The 18,751-nt window shown below is 35.4% G+C and overlaps 1 protein-coding gene across 1 annotated transcript in view; it reads right to left on the minus strand.

Moving 5' to 3' along the window:
- The window catches only part of LOC143431679 (protein masquerade-like), a 360,601-nt gene continuing 341,850 nt past the window's right edge, over positions 1–18,751 (minus strand). The window contains exons 2-12 of the mRNA XM_076908603.1: positions 17,055–17,193; positions 9,075–9,382; positions 8,727–8,760; positions 6,825–7,288; positions 6,563–6,748; positions 6,304–6,463; positions 5,529–5,708; positions 3,789–4,047; positions 3,367–3,644; positions 950–1,104; positions 1–168 (exon numbers count right to left, since the gene is read on the minus strand). Coding sequence (XP_076764718.1) covers positions 1–168; positions 950–1,104; positions 3,367–3,644; positions 3,789–4,047; positions 5,529–5,708; positions 6,304–6,463; positions 6,563–6,748; positions 6,825–7,288; positions 8,727–8,760; positions 9,075–9,382; positions 17,055–17,172 — 2,310 coding nt within the window. The 5' untranslated portion in view covers positions 17,173–17,193. The remainder of the gene's footprint in view (positions 169–949; positions 1,105–3,366; positions 3,645–3,788; positions 4,048–5,528; positions 5,709–6,303; positions 6,464–6,562; positions 6,749–6,824; positions 7,289–8,726; positions 8,761–9,074; positions 9,383–17,054; positions 17,194–18,751) is intronic.

Genomic DNA, 18,751 nt, shown 5'->3' on the forward strand with positions numbered 1-18,751 from the left:
CTAAAGATTGTTCACGGATATGATTTGGTTGATCCAGCCAATGAACGCTGAGACTTTCACGTAGACACCAGGAACGTCCAGTCTGCCACAACCGAAGCCCCACGATACGAGCCCAGCCAGTTCGTAGAAGCCATCGTCTTGGCACACCAGTGGTCCTCCTCCGTCACCCTGGATTTTAGATCATTAAACAGTTATTTAAGTAAAATCTGAGCAATTATATGTGATATTAGATTATTAAATAGCTATTTAATAATCTTATAGCTTCAAAAGCTTATTCAATAGCTTCGAACTAACTCGTAGCTCTAAATAAATAAAGGTTCGTTAAGCAAAGCTTATTATTAAAATTGAGCTTGATCTGAGTTACAAATCTCATTTATTGTCGCATATTATTTTATTCATAAAAGACACAAAAAGTGTAAAAAAGAATTATGAGTCTCAGTTGAACCATTCCCTCAGAAATTGACTTTGAAGGTTCCGTACCTAATTCATTGAATAAAATGATAACCAGGCTATCGATTACTATGATTTTTGGATATGTTATCCCTGGCACGATTCTGAACAACTTTTCTCTATACATATAGCGACCTATCTTTCTTAGTTTTCGAGATATACGGGAAAAAGTGCGATACCAGTGCTGTAGTTAGTCGTAATGGAGCCTGCGACTGATAGCAAACCTTCTTTTGCATATATCTCGGAAACTGAAGGAGATAGATGGTTATATGAATAGAGAAAAGTTGTTTAGAATCGTGTCTTCTATAATATATCCAAAATTCGTTAAAATTGGTCAGATAAATTTTATTCTAAATTTCAATTTTTTCAGAATTTTCAAATACAAAATTTGACGTTGAAATTCATGGTCGAGAGTCATCAAACTTGAATGTTGCTGAATAGAAAATGTTACTATTTAGAAAAAATAGAGATAAATATACAAGAAGTTTGTTTATATTACCTGACACGCATCGTTGCCTTGCTCACCACCAGCACAGAAACTGCTCGCAGGCAGAATGAAAATCTTCTCGGTCACAGCATTCACCTTTCGCAGGCACTCAGCATCGCTAACAATTGGTATCTCAGCTTCGCGCACTCGAAGTGGGATAGGGCCAGCTGCGCAAGCATATTTTCTCACTTACGATTGATGCTCAGTTGAGATACGATGCAAGATCTGCTTGCGTGGATAACTTATTTTTGTGTACGATCAGAAGAAATTACAAGATTGTATACAATTTTATTTGGAGACAATAGTGTATGATGTCCAGTTACTAATGCAGTTATAGTTATACTTTGTTAGCGTACCAAGAACAATCTTTATTCATTTTATTATTATTTATGCCTATTGCAAGGCTTATGCTTGCTTTGAAGGGAATTAAAAGGCTTACGCTTGCTTTGAAAGGCTTAAGTTTGCTTTGAAGGGAATTGCAAAGCTTATGCTTGCTTCGAAAGGCTTAAGCTTGCTTTGCAGAAAATTGTAAGGCTTGCACTTGCTTCGGAAGCCTTAAGCTTTGCTTTGAAAGGAATTGCAAGGCTTAAATTTGCTTCGAAGGGGATTGCAAAGTTTTAGCTTGCTTTACAGAGAATTACAAAGCTTGAGGTTGCTCTGAAGGGAGCTGCAACGTTTAAATTTGCTTCGAAAGACTAAAGCTTGCATTGAAAGGAATTATAAAGCTTACGCTTGCACAGAAGGGAGTTGCAAGGTTTAAACTTGTTTCAAAAGGTTTAAACTCGCTTCGCAGAGAATTACAAAGCCTGAACTTGCTCAGAAAGGAATTGCAAGGCTTATGTTTGCTTCAAATGGCTTAAGCTTGCTCTGAAGAAGAGTTGCAAGGTTTAAATTTGCTTTGAAGGGAGTTGCAAGGCTTACACTTGATTCAGAAGGCTTAAGCTTGCATTACAAACAATTACAAAGCTTAAGCTTGCTCTGAAGAGAGTCGCAAGGCTTATATTTGCTTCAAAAGACTTAACTTTGCTTTGAAGGGAATTACATAGCTATTGCTTGCTTCGAAAGGCTTAAGCTTGCTTTAAGAGGAATTACAAGGCTCAAGCTTGCTCTGAAGGGAATTGCAAGGCTTATGTTTGCTTCGAAAGGCTTACGTTTGCTCCAAAGGGAGTTGCAAGGCTTGCGCTTGCTTCAAAAGGCTTAAGCTTGCTTTAAGAGGAATTACAAAGCTCAAGCTTGCTCTGAAGGGAATTGCAAGGCTTATGTTTGCTTCGAAAGTCTTACGTTTGTTCCAAAGGGAATTGCAAGCCTTGCGCTTGCTTCAAAAGGCTTAAGCTTGCTCTGAGAGGAGTTGCAAGGTTTAAACTTGTTTTGAAAGGCCCACGCTTGCTTTGCAAACACTTACAAATATTAAGCTTGCTCTGAAGGGAATTGCAAGGTTTATGTTTGCTTCGAAAGGCTTACGTTTGCTCCAAAGGGAATTGCAAGGCTTGCGCTTGCTTCAAAAGGCTTAAGCTTGCTCTGAGGGGAGTTGCAAGGTTTAAACTTGTTTTGAAAGGCCCACGCTTGCTTTGCAAACACTTACAAAGCTCAAGCTTGCTCTGAAGGGAATTGCAAGGCTTATGTTTGCTTCGAAAGGCTTACGTTTGCTCCAAAGGGAATTGCAAGGCTTGCGCTTGCTTCAAAATTCTTAAGCTTGCTCTGAGGAGAGTTGCAAGGTTTAAACTTGTTTTGAAAGGCCCACGCTTGCTTTGCAAACACTTACAAACATTAAGCTTGGTCTGAAGGGAATTGCAAGGTTTATGTTTGCTTCAAAAGGCTTAAGTTTGCTTTGCAGAGAATTACAAAGCTTAAGTTTGCTCTGAAGGAGAATTGCAAAGCTTATGCTTACTTCCAAAGGTTTAAGCTTGCTTTGAAGGGAATTAGAAGGCTTATGCTTGCTTTAATGGGAATTGCAAAGCATATGTTTTACTTCAAAAGGCTTAAGCTTGCTCTGAAGGGAGTTTGAAAGGCTTAAGTTTGCTTTGAAGGGAATTACAAGGCTTAAGTTTACTTTGAAGAGAATTGCTGGGTTTAAAGTTCCTTCAGAAGCCTTAAATTTGCTTTGAGGTGAATTGCAAGGCTGAAATTTGCTTTGAAAAGCTTAAGTTTGCTTTGAAGCGAACTACAATTGTCCATCTTTACACTAATCTCCATAATTAACAGGAGTTCTCTTCAAAACTAACAAAACGGTTCGCCTTCGTACTTATAAAACCAAAATCGTATCTCTCAGACGCATCATTCTAATTCTTGTAACTATAAAACCCTACGAAGGTGCTACGATATCTTCTCTACGCTCAACTAAATCCAAAATAGAGCTGGACCCAACTACACATTATATATCGCACATTAATAACAATATTTTAATGAATACATTACAAAAACCAATTCACCTTCTCCCATGTATCCGTAGCCAGTAACAGTGCACCGTTTGCCAGCTGTGTGGCTGACTCCACGCGCTGGCAGGCAGACGAGGCACACACCATCCTTCAGCTCAGCTTGTCCGTGAAGCTTCAGCAACGCTATGTCATTGTCAAGAGTCTGGCTGTTGTGATTGTGATGAATGTAAGTGGTGGCCACCCTCAAGGTTTGTGCGCCAGGGCTTCCGTACTTCCTTGTTAAATCGTGGTCCCCTACTCTTACATAGATTGCGTCTCCGGAGCGTACAATGCTAAAAGCAATGATCGATGAAGCAGTGAGCATCGAAGCGATGAGCAATATTATTCTTTTTTCCAGTACATAGTCCTTAAATTGATCAACGAAGCTTGAAATAAGAGTTTGAAGCTTAAATGAGCAGTACGAAGGGTATATTTACTTTGTTACACAGTGCGCAGCAGTCAGAACCCACTGCGTTCCAATCAGAGCACCGCCGCAGAGGTATTGATTGAGGGAATTGATCAGAGCGACTTGCCAGCACCATTCGTTCACATCTGCATCCTCACCCCCGACTACTCGTGGGTCTCTTTCGAGGCTGCGAGCTGCGATTGGGCCACGAGAGGTGCCCTTCACACCGCAGACGTACTTGCTGTACACTGGGCTTCTCATGGTTGTCAACGTTGCTGTTGTGGTTTCGTCTGGAAAATTGGGGTTGCTAATGTATTCGATGAAGTGTTGCTCGTTAATATTTATCTGTGAATTATGTATTAACAGGAAAATGTATCTACTTTCTAGCACGTATTACAGCAAAGAGGAATTGCAAGGTTTGTGCTCGCTTTAGAAGGCTTAAGATTGCTTCGGAGAGAAATGCAAGGCTTATGCTTGCTTCGAAAGGCTTAAGATTGCTCAGAAAGGAATTGCAAGGCTCACGCTTGCTCTAAAGGCAATTGCATGGTTTACATTTGCTTTGAAAGGCTTATGTTTGCTTTCAAGAGAAGTACAAAGCTTAATCTTGCTCTAAAGGGAATTTCAAGGCCTTATCTTGCGTCGAAAGGCTTAAGTTTGCTTTGAAGGGAATTGCAAGGTTTATGCTTGCTTTAAAGGGAATTACAGAGCTTAAGTTTGCTTTGGAGGGAATTGCAAGGCTTCAACTTGCTTTAAAGCGAATTGCAAGCCTTAAACTTGCTTCAAAAAGCTTGAACTTGCTTTGAACGGAATTATAAAGCTTAAGTTTGCCTTAAAGGAAATTGTAAAGTTTAAACTAGCTTTGAAGGGAATTGCAAAGCTTACGCTTGCTTTGCAGGGATTTACGTGGCTTAAACTTACTTTAAAGGGAATTGCAAGCCCTAAACTTGCTTCAGAAAGCTTAAACTTGCTTTGAAATGCTTAAATTTGCTTTGAGGGGAGTTGCAAAGCTGATGTTTGCTTTGAAGGGAATTGCAAGGTTTAAACTTGCTCTAAAGGGAATCATAAAGCTTAAGCTTGCTCTAAAAAGAATTGCAAGACCTTAAGTTGTTTCGAAAGGCTTAAGCTTGCTTTGAAGGGAATTGCAAGACTTGCATTTGCTTCGAAAAGCTTACATTTGTTTTGAAGGGAATTGCAAAGCTTAAATTTGTTTTAAAGGAAATTGCAATTCTTAAACTTGGTTCAAAAAGCTTAAGCTTGCTCTGAAAAGCTTAAATTTGCTTTGAAGGGAATTACAAAGCTTAAGTTTCCTTTGAAGGGAATTGCAGGGTTTAAGCTTGCTCTGAAAGAGATTGCAAAGCTTAAACTTGCATCAAACAGCTTAAATTTGCTTTGAATGGAATTATAAAGTTTAAGCTTGCTCTGAAGGGAATTGCAAGGCTTAAGCTTGCTTAAGGAAGCTTAAATTTGCTTTGAAGGGAATTGCAAAGCTTAAGCTTGCTTTGAAAGGAGTTGCAAGGCTTAAACTTTGCTTTGAAAGGCTTAAGCTTGCTTTGAAGAGAATTATGAGTCTTAAACTTGCTCCGATGGAAATCGCAGGGCTTAAAGTTGCTTCAAAAGTTGCTTCCGTCAATTCAAAACTAAAATTCATTACATTTCATTTTGGCAACAATACAAAGCAAAATTTTCAGCTCAATTTATATCTCTCCTGCCATCAATTATCACACAGCTTTCTCTTCAATTTTCTTACACGGCAGAAAGTAAAACAACTTACACATTGCTGTCGTAGAGGAAGTTGTGTACGGTCTTGCTGTAACGTACATCGTATCATTTCTATTGCTCAGAATAGGCTCGCTCGAGTTTCCGTTGCTCATTTCTCTTATCAATGACTTTGGCGCGCAACACTGATGCCCTTGTTTCTTACACTTGAACAAATTAGTCAGCTCAGCATTTCCTACGAAGAGAAACAACAAATTTTTAAAACCATATATTTAATTCGCTACGAAACAATAAAAAACTTGTCTTTTTACGATCGAACACATTCAGACATTAAAATATAACATTCATTTGTACAATAGAAGTACGCATTAATTATTTATTTACATATAACGAAAGAAAAAGGGTAGTTTGAGGAGAAACAGACTTAAACGTATCTGTAGTTGACGATATTGAAATATTGTTGAGCGTTAGCTTATTCGCGAAGTTACGTATGACTAAAAGGCTTCCTGGCGATGCTATAATTCTATAATTCTCTTTAGTTTCTCTGCGCCTCCTCTAGAATTCATCTTAAACAGCTTGCGATGTGATACTTAAAGACTCTCCTCCGCTAGCTTCGAATATCATTAAATCTTGAATGAAAAAGTGTTCGAACACTTTGCGTATGCTACCTAGTACAATCTAGGAGTCCCATACTTCGATAAAACAAGATCGAAAGCTGTAATTTTCTAGCAAGTATCCCAGAAGACTCATACGACTGCAAAATACTTAATCGATGGCGTACCAATGTTTACAGCAGAGATTAAAGCAGGTGGCGAGGAATAAATACTCACTGAAGCAAGTGAAAAACAGGTACGACACGATACACGAGCCAGGACACTCTGGACGTGGGTCTGGTGGCAGCGAAACAGTAGTGATCGCTGGCCTTGGCGTGGGCCTGGGTCTGGGCCTTGGAGTCTGAGACGGAGAAGACGGAGTCACTACGTTTACTATCTACAGCCAACGTTAAACTTCAATCTTCCATTCTAACGCCTTACTTGCCTCTACGCTGCTCTAGAACGCCTCCACCAACCCAAAAACAAACATAATCACCTGCGGAGTGCTCTTCGTGTTGTCGCAGCAAATCGAGCCAGACTGGCACGTTGAAGTCTTGGGTATAATAGTATTGGGTCGCTCGCAGAAGGCTGCCATGATGGTCAACAAACAGAAACCAGGACAAGGCTGCAATTTTGGCTGCGCTGGCTTCGTAGTTGGTCGAACAGTGGTCGTAGTTGTCTCCTAATTAACAAATAGCAATCGTAAATCAAGTGTCAGCCTGAATCGTACAAGTTCTCAGTCAATCTCAGCCCTTTACCGTTCTTACGAAAGCATCAATTACACAACATGAGCCATCGTCTGGGCATTCAGCGTCTCCATCAACTTTGTCGCAGAGCAGAGCGAAGAAACCACTGATGCATTCGCCTTTGCATGGATTCTTCATCGTAATCTTTGGTCTCATTGTTGTCGTTGGATGCTTAGTCGTCTGAGCAGTCGTTGCGAGCACTGTGGTGCTTGGCGTGCTCGTAGAGGGGAATACGTTTGGCCTGGCAGTCGTAGAGTGCTGCGGGTTCTTGTAGGACGTATTGCTGCCAGTTTTCTCATCGATGCGACTTGTGTTCGTTCGGTCAATGACTAGTAACTCTGGCGGAGGGTTCTCACCGAATGCGTCTCTGGAGACGCAGCATTTGTAGCCAGGCTTGCAGAGGGTGTCTATTATCAGCACTGCGTCGCAGTAGTCAGCTATTCTCTCCGCCATGCATATTCCTGAGCAGGTTTTCGCTGCGAATAAGAATGTATCGATTAATATCGATTGTACAGTTGTATTGTTTCTGGTGTTTGGTTTAAGAGAAGGCGATTGTGAGAGATTTTGTATTCTTTTTTGTATTACGATTTAGTAGATAATTCAGATATTCTTATTGTGGCTCGTCTAAAGTTTGGTCGTTGCTTCCTTTTCTACGGAGAATAGTTTCCCTTCTTTTCAAGGGAATTGCATGGCTTATGCTTGCATCAAAAGGCTCACGCTTGCTCCGAAGCGAATTGAAAGGCTTAAGTTTGCTTCGAAGGGAACTACAAAGCTTAAGCTCAGTCTGAAGAGAAATTCAAGACTGAAACTTGCTTCAAAAGGCTTAAGCTTGCTCTGAAGGAAGTTGCTAAGCTTATATTTTGCTTCGAAAGGCTTAAGCTAGCTTTGCAGAGATTTGCAAGGTTTAAAGTTGCTTTGGAAGGTTTAAGTTTGCTTTAAAGGCAATTGCACGGCTTATGATTGCTTCAAAAGGCTTAAGATGGCTTTAAAGGGAATTGTAAGGCTTAAGTTTGCTTTAAAGGGAATTACAAGGCTTAAGCTTAGTCTGAAGAGAAATTCAAGGCTTAAACTTGCTTCGAAAGGCTTAAGCTTGCTCTGAAGGAAGTTGCTAAGTTTATATTTTGCTTCGAAAGGCTTAAGCTAGCTTTGCAGAGATTTACAAGGCTTAAAGTTGCTTTGGAAGGTTTAAGTTTGCTTTAAAGGCAATTGCAAGGCTTATGATTGCTTCAAAAGGCTTAAGATTGCTTTAAAGGGAATTACAAGGCTTAAGTTTGCTTTAAAGAGAATTACAAAGCTTAAGTTTGCTTTCAAAGGAATTACAAAGCTTAAGTTTGTTCCAAAGGGAATTACAAAGTTTAAGTTTGCTTTAAAGGGAATTACAAAGTTTAAGTTTGCTCTGAAGGGAATTGCAAAGCTCAAACTTGCTTTAAAAGGCTTAAACTTGCATTGAAGGGAATTGCAAGGCTTACGTTCTGCTTCGAAAGACTTAAGTTTGCTTTAAAGAGAATTAAAAAACTTAAGTTTGTTCTGAAGGGAATTTCAAGGCTTAAATTTGCCTTGAAAAGCTTAAGCTCGCTTCGAAAAGAATTACAAAGTTTAAGCTTGCTCCGAAGAGAATTTCAACTCTTCACAGAGAAAAAAAGCAAGCGTAGAGCAAACATAGCATTCGTACAAGATCCCTAATAAATTTATTACGCCACTTAATGATTTGCACAAAAGATATTAAAGACGCAGCAAGTAAAACATACCACCAGAGAAACAAACCACAATAAGAATATCTACTTTATATAAATACTATGTTGCAAATAATATTTTGCAATATTTATTTAGTAACGCAGACTCGCTTCTTCAAACATTACGCTCGCATCCTATTTTTTACCTTCCTTATTTACCTGAAATGGTAAAAATACGTACTTGATGTTTTATTCGCTGGTTCCTTCTGGCTCTCCTGCAAAAATATTCAGATTCAGTTAGATTTAATCGTCGAGCAGTGCTCAAAAGTAAAATTATTTACTCGTAATAGTAATATAAGAGATTTATACTCTAATCTGCAAAGATTTACGCTCCGAATGCTAAAAGAATGTTATATTTACATACATTTCGCTTCTTCGATTCTATAATTCTCTGCGTAAACTAATTAGAATGCTGTAGAAACATTCTTTTGGTACTCAGAGCGCAATAGTATTTACTTCATTATTTACAGAGAATAATGAACATTATGCATACTTCTTAGTTAATAAAAATATTATTTGGAAGACGTACAGGAGTTGTTTTCGAAGAAGTCGTCGAAGACACTGTCGTAAGTGCCGTCGTACTCGTCGAAGATGTTACTGTGCTCGCAGACGTGGTCGTTTTAACTGTGGTGCTAACAGTTGGAGTAGGATTACCATCGTTGATGGAATTCTCAGGTGTTCCAGTACTGTTTATGGGTGCTTCGATGCAACATCGCATGCTCGCAGGACACTGCGTGTGCTCGAGCACTTTGGTACATATCAGAGTGGTCAGTGCGTGCACGCACATTCCTGGACAATCTGCGCTGCTCTCCGTGCTCACTAGGGAATCCAACCATTCTGTAGGAAAATACACACGTTCAATTGGGTGCAATTTATGGTTAATAAAGCTTGTAGAGTTTGGCCATTACTTTTGACTATTACAGAGTATATGAAATGTAAATTATGTAGAGAGTAGAAATATGTCGTTCGTTAAGTGGTGGCAATTAGCTTAAATAATACTTCTTTTCGTTCGCAGCTCGTTTTTAAACTAAACAAAAATTTCGTACAATGTAACACATACTCGTTCATAACACTGCGCGAACTTTTAACCAATAACGTTTTTCCATTTTTCCTTCAATAAAATGTACAATATATACAGGGTGTCTCAGATATTGACGATGATCTAATTATGATTCCCGATTTTTAGCAACTTTTCTCACTGCGAGAATTTTCGAAAACAGCCTCGTTTTCGAATCTTACCGCACAAAAAAAAAAAAACTGCAACCAATGATAGAACGTATAGAATTCCAGGAGCGGGTCAAGACGAGTGAGGGCCCTAGGTGATAAAAATTTCAGAGCACTCAGGGGCGTGTCAAGAGAAGTGGGAATCCTCAGCTTGAAAATTTTTTGGGCCCTCAGGGGCGTATCAAGACAAGTGAAGGCCCTGAGCTTCAAAATAAATTTTTGGGCCCTCAGGGGCGTATCAAGACAAGTGAAGGCCCTGAGCTTCAAAATTAATTTTTTGGGTCCTCAGGGACGTATCTAGAAAAATGAGAGCCCTGAGCTTCGAAACAAATTTTTGGGCCCTCAGGGGCGTATCAAGACAAGTGAGGGCCCTGAGTCTTAAAAAATTTTTTAAGAGCCCTTCAGGGGCGTATCAAGACAAGTAGGACTCTAAGCAGTGAAAATTTTTTAAAAAGTGCAACTAAGAGATCAGAAATTTAATATTTTGCTTTTAGATTTGTTAAATTATTTCATGGAACGCATTTTGAGAATCTATTTTGTAATTTCGAAAATTTTTAAATTAAGATATTTTTTTTGGACCACAGGGCCCTTTAGTGCACTTGATACGCCCCTGTAGGACTGTAGGACCGCCCAAAATACTATGCTATTGGCGAGTTTTGAATAAATATGTCGTCTTACTAATTCAGTATTGGACAAACGTTATCATTAACTCATTTGTCATTGACGAATGAAAATTAATAAAAAAACTAATTAATTGTTACTATGTACACAATGAGTAAATCGAGTTTATTCGTTGTTCGAAATGAATAGTTTGAAAGGAGGGCGGATTAAGTAATTGCACAGGGTCCCCACTTGTCTTGATTCGCCCCTGTTTAAAAAATGTAATACTTATTATTATATAATATATATTAACTAACAATAAAAATGTAATTTACAGCGGAATCGAGCACAGTTGATGAAAGTCAATGGGTTGCTTCGAAGAGCTGTACAAGCTGTGTTTATATTCTGTGTCTTTTGTCGGTGTCGTATTACTTGCGATCAGCTGAGCGCGATCCCGTTACAAACTATTTCGTGACCCAGTGAACCAAATTAAATAGTAAATGAATTTTCGCCTGACCGCGTAGGTAATTCCATTTAAATTCCTCGACTTCTTTTTAAATTTAAATGCAAGCAGTTATTTAATTTGATATAACATAGCGTATAGTCTTGCGCGTGGAATTTATATGCTCTCAGATTGGCTATTCATTAGCCAATCTGGTTTATTCTACTTTCAGATTGGCTGCTTCTTTGTTAATAATTTCAAATTTAAAAATTGAAATTCTTAGTTGCTTAAAATTGAGAATTTAAATTTTCAAATGCTTAAAATTAAAATATTCACATTCTAAGCTATTTAAAATTTAGAAGTTCAAATTCTTAGCTGTTTAAAATAGAAAATTTAAATTCTCAGCTGTTTAAAATTGAAATATTCAAATTCTCAGATGTTTAAAATAGAAAATTTAAATTCTTAGCCGCTTAAAATTCAAATATTCAAATTCTCAGCCGTCTAAAATTGAAAATTTAGATTCTTAGCCGCTTAAAATTCAAATATCTAAATTCTCAGCTGTGTAAAATTGAAAATTTTAATTCTCAGCTGCTTAAAATTGAAATATTCAAATTCTCAGCTGTCTAAAATTGAAAATATAGATTCTCAGCTGTTTAAAATTGAAATATTCAAATTCTCAGCTGCTTAAAATTGAAAATTTAAATTCTCAGCTGCTAAAAATAGAAAAATTGAAATTCTCAGCTGCTTATAAATGAAAAATTTAAATTCTCAGCTGCTTAAAATTGAAAATTTAAATTCTCAGCTATTTAAAATAGAAAATTGAAATTTTCAGCTGCTTAAAATTGAAATATTCAAATTTTCAGCTGTTTAAAATAGAAAATTTTAATTCTCAGCTGCTTAAAATTGAAATATTCAAATTCTCAGCTGTCTAAAATTGAAAATTGAAATTCTCAGCTGCTTAAAATTGAAATATTCAAATTCTCAGCTGCTTAAAATTCAAAAATTCAAATTCTCAGTTGCTAAAAATTAAAAAAATTCAGCTGTTGACCTTCCTTTTAAAACATTATTCTACATTTCAAGACAGTTATGTAATATTTCCCAAATATATAACTTCAGAGCATCGCCAAAACATCCCAATCTTATACAATTCTAAAAAAAGAAAAATCCAAATACTAATAATCTAAAAAAAAAACTAAAACTTGCATTATAAGTTCACATTATTAAAAAATACAATTCCATTGCAACTAAACTAAAATTTATACCATATTAATATAAATTTAAATTAAAATACAAATACGAATAAATTGAACAATAAATAATATAAATTTATAATTACAACCAAACTAAAATTTACAATACATATATATAATGCGATCTTAAAAAAAGAATACGTAGAGAAAAAAAAAGAAAGAAAAGAAGAATTAAGATCCACGTGTAAATAAAAATATAAATTTAACATAAACTTAATAATTGCAACTAAACTAAAATTTACAATATATATAATGCGATCTTTAAAAAAAAAAAATACTTAGAAATAAAAAGAAAAGAATTAAGATCGACGTGTAAGTAATTAATTTCTAAGAACAGAAAATATCATAGTCTGTTCGTTATTTAAACACGCGAAATGCAATAATAAATAATGTAAATTCACAATTACAACTAAAATAAAATTTACAATATATATATATAATGCGATCTTTAAAAAAATACTTAGAAATAAAAAAAGAAAAGAAGAATTAAGATCCACGTGTAAGCGATTAATTTTTAAAAATACCAAATATCATAGTCTGTTCGTTATTTAAATACGCAAAATGCAAAATTTACAATATATATAATGCAATCTTAAACAAAACAAAAAAATACTTAGAGAAAAAAAAGAAAGCAATTTAGTAACAAAGTAAGCTATTTCTAAAAATACCAAATACTCAGTTCGTTATTTAAATACGCGAAATGCAATAATAAATAATATAAATTCATAATTACAACCAAACTAAAATTTACAATATATATAAAGTGATCTTTAAAAAAAAAAAATACTTAGAAATAAAAAGAAAAGAATTAAGATCGACGTGTAAGTAATTAATTTCTAAGAATACAAAATATTAATACAAATATGAATACAAAAGAGAAGGAAAATTAAGAATAATCCAAGCGTAAGCAATTCATTTCTAAGAATATAAAATATCATAGTCTGTTCGTTATTTAAATACGCAAAATGCAAAATTTACAATATATATAATGCGATCTTTAAAAAAATACTTAGAAAAAAAAAGAGAAGGAGAATTAAGAATAATCCAAGTGTAAGCAATTCATTTCTAAGAATACAAAATATCATAGTCTGTTCGTTATTTAAATACGCAATATGCAAAATTTACAATATATATAATGCGATCTTAAACAAAAAAAGTACTCAGAGAAAAAAAGAAGAGAAGGAGAATTAAGAATAATTCAAGTGTAAGCAATTAATTTTTGAGAATACCAAATGCCCTGTTCGTTATTTAAATACACGAAACTCGAAAGATGGAATAAAATACATTAAAGAAAAAAAATAGAAGAAGAATTAAGATCTAGGTGTGAGCGATTAATTTTTCAGAATACCAAATGCCCTGTTCGTTATTTAAACACGCGAAACGTGAAACATGGCGGAAGTGTGTACGCGTATCTCGTTGCGTATTTTGTAAGCTCGCTAACGGCCTGCTCATCGACGCGACAGTAGACTCATCGTCATCCGCATAACGTTGTGCGACTCCTAACAGAAGTAGGACAATCGCATCCATCCAAGATACCACCAACACAGCCGTGCACAGCATACATTCACGCACGCGAATTTCTATTTCTCGAAACCTCCTCTGCCACGAACTAATTTTATATACAGTTATACACACTTTATGCCTTAATAAATCGCTCGAAACCGCTCCAGCTAATTAACAAACGGCAACGCAACAAATATACCTGCATCAACCAAATACTCCGCTAATTATACGCTAAAACGTGCATTATTTTCTTTCATTCGCGTGCTTTTAAATCTATTTTATTAATTATTTTCAATTATTTGCGAATTATACACCTCTGTGGATTTAATTGTTTAATTCTACGATATTCAGGGCCTTTTTAGAAGCATACAGAATTTTTATCGAGCCACTGGTGTATTATTTTCTTTTTTATTTTATGTTCTTAATTTCTTTTATTAAATATTTTGGATTATAAAAATTTTATAGAAGATTATAGAAAATTTTACAGCTCTGTGGATTTAATTATTTAATGCTACGATATTTAAGGCCTTTTTAGAAGCATAGAGAATTTTTATAGAGTCACTGGTGTATTTTCTTTTCAATTTTATGTTCTTAATCGCTTTTATCAGTTATTTTGAATTTTAAAAAATTTTGTAGAAGATTATGGGGAATTTTACAGCTCTGTGGATTTAATTATTTAACACCACTATATTTAAGGCCTTTTTAGAAGCATAGAGAATTTTTATAGAGTCACTGGTGTATTATTTTCTTTTAATTTTATGTTTATAATTTCTTTTATCAGTTATTTTGGATTATAAAAAATTTTATAGAAGTTTGTAGAGAATTTCACAGCTCTGTGAACTTAATTATTTAATGCTACGATATTTGGGACCCTTTTACAATTATTAAAAAATTTTATCAGAGAGCTGTAAAATTCTTGGCAATGAAAATTATGTAAACACTTAAAACACTAAAAAAAGAAAAAAAATGTAATAATAAAAGAAAAGAAAATAAAAAGAATTCTATCCTGTTAATAACACACTTTCTTGCACATATATTTTCTCGTAGAACACTGTACTCCTCTGATTTTTATTTAGTTGGGCGTTAAGATTCCTCTGCGATACTTCTTCTAACAAATTATGAACCATCCGTGCGCATTCTCTACAAAATAGAGAATATAAAATGTTAAGTCGTGTTTCTGAGTAGATCTGATGTTAAAGAAGAGTATAAAATAGTTTCTTTATTATTTATTTGGCCCCAAGTTGTATATTCTTTAGTCCAAATTCATATTTAGAATAAAAGTGAGAAGAACTGAGAGAGTATGGTCCCAAAATAGTAAAATAAAAAAGATTAAGTGCATGAAAATGAAAAGAATGATAGATTAATGTCTCTGTAAAATTTTCTGCAATCTAAAATAATTAATAAAAAATTTTCTATAATTTTAAAGGGGCCCAAAATATTGTAGCATTAAATAATTAAATCCACAGAGCTCTAAAATTCTCTATAATCTAAAATAATTAATAAAAGATGCAAAATTCTCTCTGCAAAATTTTCTATAATTTTAAAAGGGCCCAAAATATTGTAGCATTAAATAATTAAATCCACAGAGCAGTAAAATTCTCTATACTTTTCTATAAAATTTTTTATAATCTAAAATAACTGACAAAAGAAATTAAGAACATGAAATTAAAAAAAAATAATGCACCAGTGGTTTTATAAAAATTCTCTATACTCTTAAAAAGGCCCCAAATATAGTGGTATTAAATAATTAAATTCACAGAGCTGTAAAATTGCCAAACAATCCAAAATAATTAATTAAAGAAATTAAAAGCATGAGAATAAAAAAGCAAAATATACCAGTGGCTCTGCAAAATTCTTTATAATTCTAAAGAGGACCCAAATGTAGTGGCATTAAGCATTTAAATCCATAGAGCTGTAAAACTCTCCACAATCTTCTTCAAAATTCTCTAATACTCCTCAATGGGACCCAAATGTAGTAGTAATAAGTATTTAAAAAAATCCAGAGAGCTGTAAAATTCTCTACAATCTTCTACAGAATTCCCAACAATCCAAAAAATAGCTAATAAAACAAATCAAGGGCATGAAAGTAAAATCAGTGGCTCTGCAGAATTCTTGAAAATCCAAAAGGTGCCCCAAATACAACAGCATTGAGTAATTAAATTCACAGAGCTGCAAAACTCTCTACAATCTTCTTCAAAATTCCTTATCATCCAAAATAACTAACAAAACAAATTAAAGATGGAAAAATAAAAAAGAATGATACATCAGTGACCCTGCAGAATGCCAAAAGTTGTCCTAAATATTGCAGGCATGAAGTAACTAAATCCACAGAGCTGTAAAATCCTCTACGATCTTCTTCAAAATTCCCTACAGTCCAAAAAACAACTAATAAAACAAATTAAGGGCATGAAAATAAAACCAGTGGCTCTGCAGAATTCTTCAAAATCAAAAAGGTGCCCCAAATGCAACAGCATTGAGTAATTATTAAATTCACAGAGCTGTAAAACTCTCTAAAGTCTTTTAATAATCCTCTCTAATCTTCCAATCATCTTCAAAATTCCCTACAATCCAAAAAATACCAAATAAAAGAAATTTGGAGCATAAGAATAAAACCAGTGACCCAATAGAGCTCTCCAAACTCCAAAAGGTGTCTTAAATATTGTATGCATGAAGTAATTAAATCCAGAGAGCTGTAAAATTCTCTACAATCTTCTTAAAAATTCCCTACAATGCAAAAAATACCAAATAAAAGAAATTAGGGGCATAAGAATAAAACCAGTGACCCAACAGAGCTCTCCAAACTCCAAAAGGTGTCTTAAATATTGTATGCATGAAGAAATTAAATTCACAGAGCTGTAAAACTCTCTACAATCTTCTTAAAAATTACTAAACTCTCTACAACCTTCTTCAAAATTCCCTAGAATGCAAAAAGTACCAAATAAAAGAAATTTGGAGCATAAAACTAAAACCAGTGGCCCAGCAGAGCTTCTGAAACTCCAAAAGGTGCCTTAAATATTGTATGCATGAAGAAATTCAATTCACAGAGCTGTAAAACTCTCTAAAATCTTCTTAAAAATTTCTAAGCTCTCTACAATCTTCTTCAAAATTCTCTACAATGCAAAAAATACCAAATAAAACAAATTAAGGGCATAGTGACCCAACAGAGCTCTCCAAACTCCAAAAGGTGCCTTAAATATTGTATGCATGAAGTAATTAAATCCAGAGAGCTGTAAAACTCTCTACAATCTTCTTAAAAATTTCTAAGCTCTCTACAATCTTCTTCAAAATTCGCTAGAATCCAAAAAAATACCAAATAAAACAAATTAAGGGGCATAAAACTGAAACCAGCGACCCAGCAGAGTCCGCCAAACTCCAAAAGGTGCCCTTGATCCTCTCGCCTTTAAACACCAGACAGAGGCCAGCATTAAATCACCACTACACCCGTGACAATCCTCGCCTCTCTATCCGCGAATACAAATAGTCGATTTACCTGATAAGAAACTGCCAGCCAAAGAGTCGTCGTCCTGAGCAACGCTCGAGCCACTAAGTAGGAGGAGAAGGACGATGCCCCCTGGGACTGCTCCCAGTACCATCTTCGCCTCCCTCATCCTCTCTCTCTCTCTCTCTCTCTCTCTCTCTCTCAACGAAGACAAGAGAACCAGCAAGCAGAAGAAAGAAAGAGAAAAAAAAAAAAAAGAAAAACGGTGGCAGAGCGCGCGCGCGAGGCGGAAAAAAAGGGAGAAAAAGGGAGAGAGACGGAGACACCAGCCGTTGGAGGACACCACCGCGTTGTCGTCGACCAACCTCGAGCACGTGCGTGTCCGACAGACAACTTTACCGGGAGTTCGGCAGCCACGGTATTATGCGGACCCGCATTGCCTGTTAGACTTGTTTGACTGACTGACTGACTGACTGAGGAGAGGTGCCTGGGCCCGCTTGTGGGTCAGGGTGCGGGCCCCCCTCTCCTCAGGCAAGAAAAAGGAGAGAAAAAGAGAAAGAGAGAGAGAGAGAGGAGGCAACAGCCGGCGGATCCGCTTCTTCAGTGTTACTCAATAGAAACGTGGAAGGGTTGCTGCGGTTCACGGTTACGTTTCCCATCGGTTCGCAGCCACGACGGCCGACCTGGGCCCCTCGACGGTGAATGAAAGCGATACAGCACGTCTGCAAGAAAATTTCAGGTGAAATAGTTGCATCGAAGTGGAATTGTGGGCAGATTGGTGGATGCCAGGGGACTTTTATGAATGTATTGCGATTATTAAGTAGTAATAGGGAATAATATTTAGTTAATTGGTCCCATATTTTATATAGAATACATTTATCGTTGGTAATTGCAAGATTAGAAGAAGCGAGGCCCTTCGGCAGAAGTAATTAAGCAGGACGAGAAGAAGCAAGGGCTTTCTAATAAATGTATTTAGTAATTTTGTTAAGTAATAGTATGGAAGAATTCTTAGTTTGTCCCATATTTTATATAAAATACATTTATCATTGGTAATTACAAGATTAGAAGAAGCGAGGGCCTTCAGCAGAAATAATTAAGCAAGGGTTTTCTAATAAATGTATTTAGTAATTTTGTTAAGTAATAGTATGGAAGAATTCTTAGTTGGTCCCATATTTTATATAAAATACATTTATCATTGATAATTACAAGATTAGAAGAAGCAAGGGTCTTCAGCAGAAATAATTAAGCAAAATTAGAGAAAGCAAGAGTCTTCTGATAAATGTATTAAGTAATTTTATGGAATAATTCTTAGTTAGTTGGTCCCATATTTAACTTAGAATACGTTTATCATTAATAATGAGAAGATTAGTAGAAGCAAAGGTCCTCAGCAGGAATAATTAAGCAAGATTAGAGGCAGTAAGAGTCTTCTTGATAAATGTATTGCTTTTATTAATTAATAATATGGGATAGTTTTTAGTTAGTTGGTCCCATATCAACTTAGGATACATTTATCACTAAGAATTGTAATAAAATGTAATAATGGCAATTAAGAACAGCAACTAAAGGGCAAAAGAGCAGCTAAAATGTAATAATGGCAATTAGAAGAAGTAATGGTCTTTTGATAAATGTATTACTTTTATTAAATAATAAAAAATTATGGAATAATTTCTAATTATTTGGTCTCATATCAATTTAGAATTATTGCATTAAAATGTAATAAGAACAAGATTAGAAGAAACAAGAGTCTT

The sequence above is a fragment of the Xylocopa sonorina genome, unplaced genomic scaffold, assembly GCF_050948175.1.
Source record: "Xylocopa sonorina isolate GNS202 unplaced genomic scaffold, iyXylSono1_principal scaffold0014, whole genome shotgun sequence".
Classification (NCBI taxonomy): domain Eukaryota; kingdom Metazoa; phylum Arthropoda; class Insecta; order Hymenoptera; family Apidae; genus Xylocopa; species Xylocopa sonorina.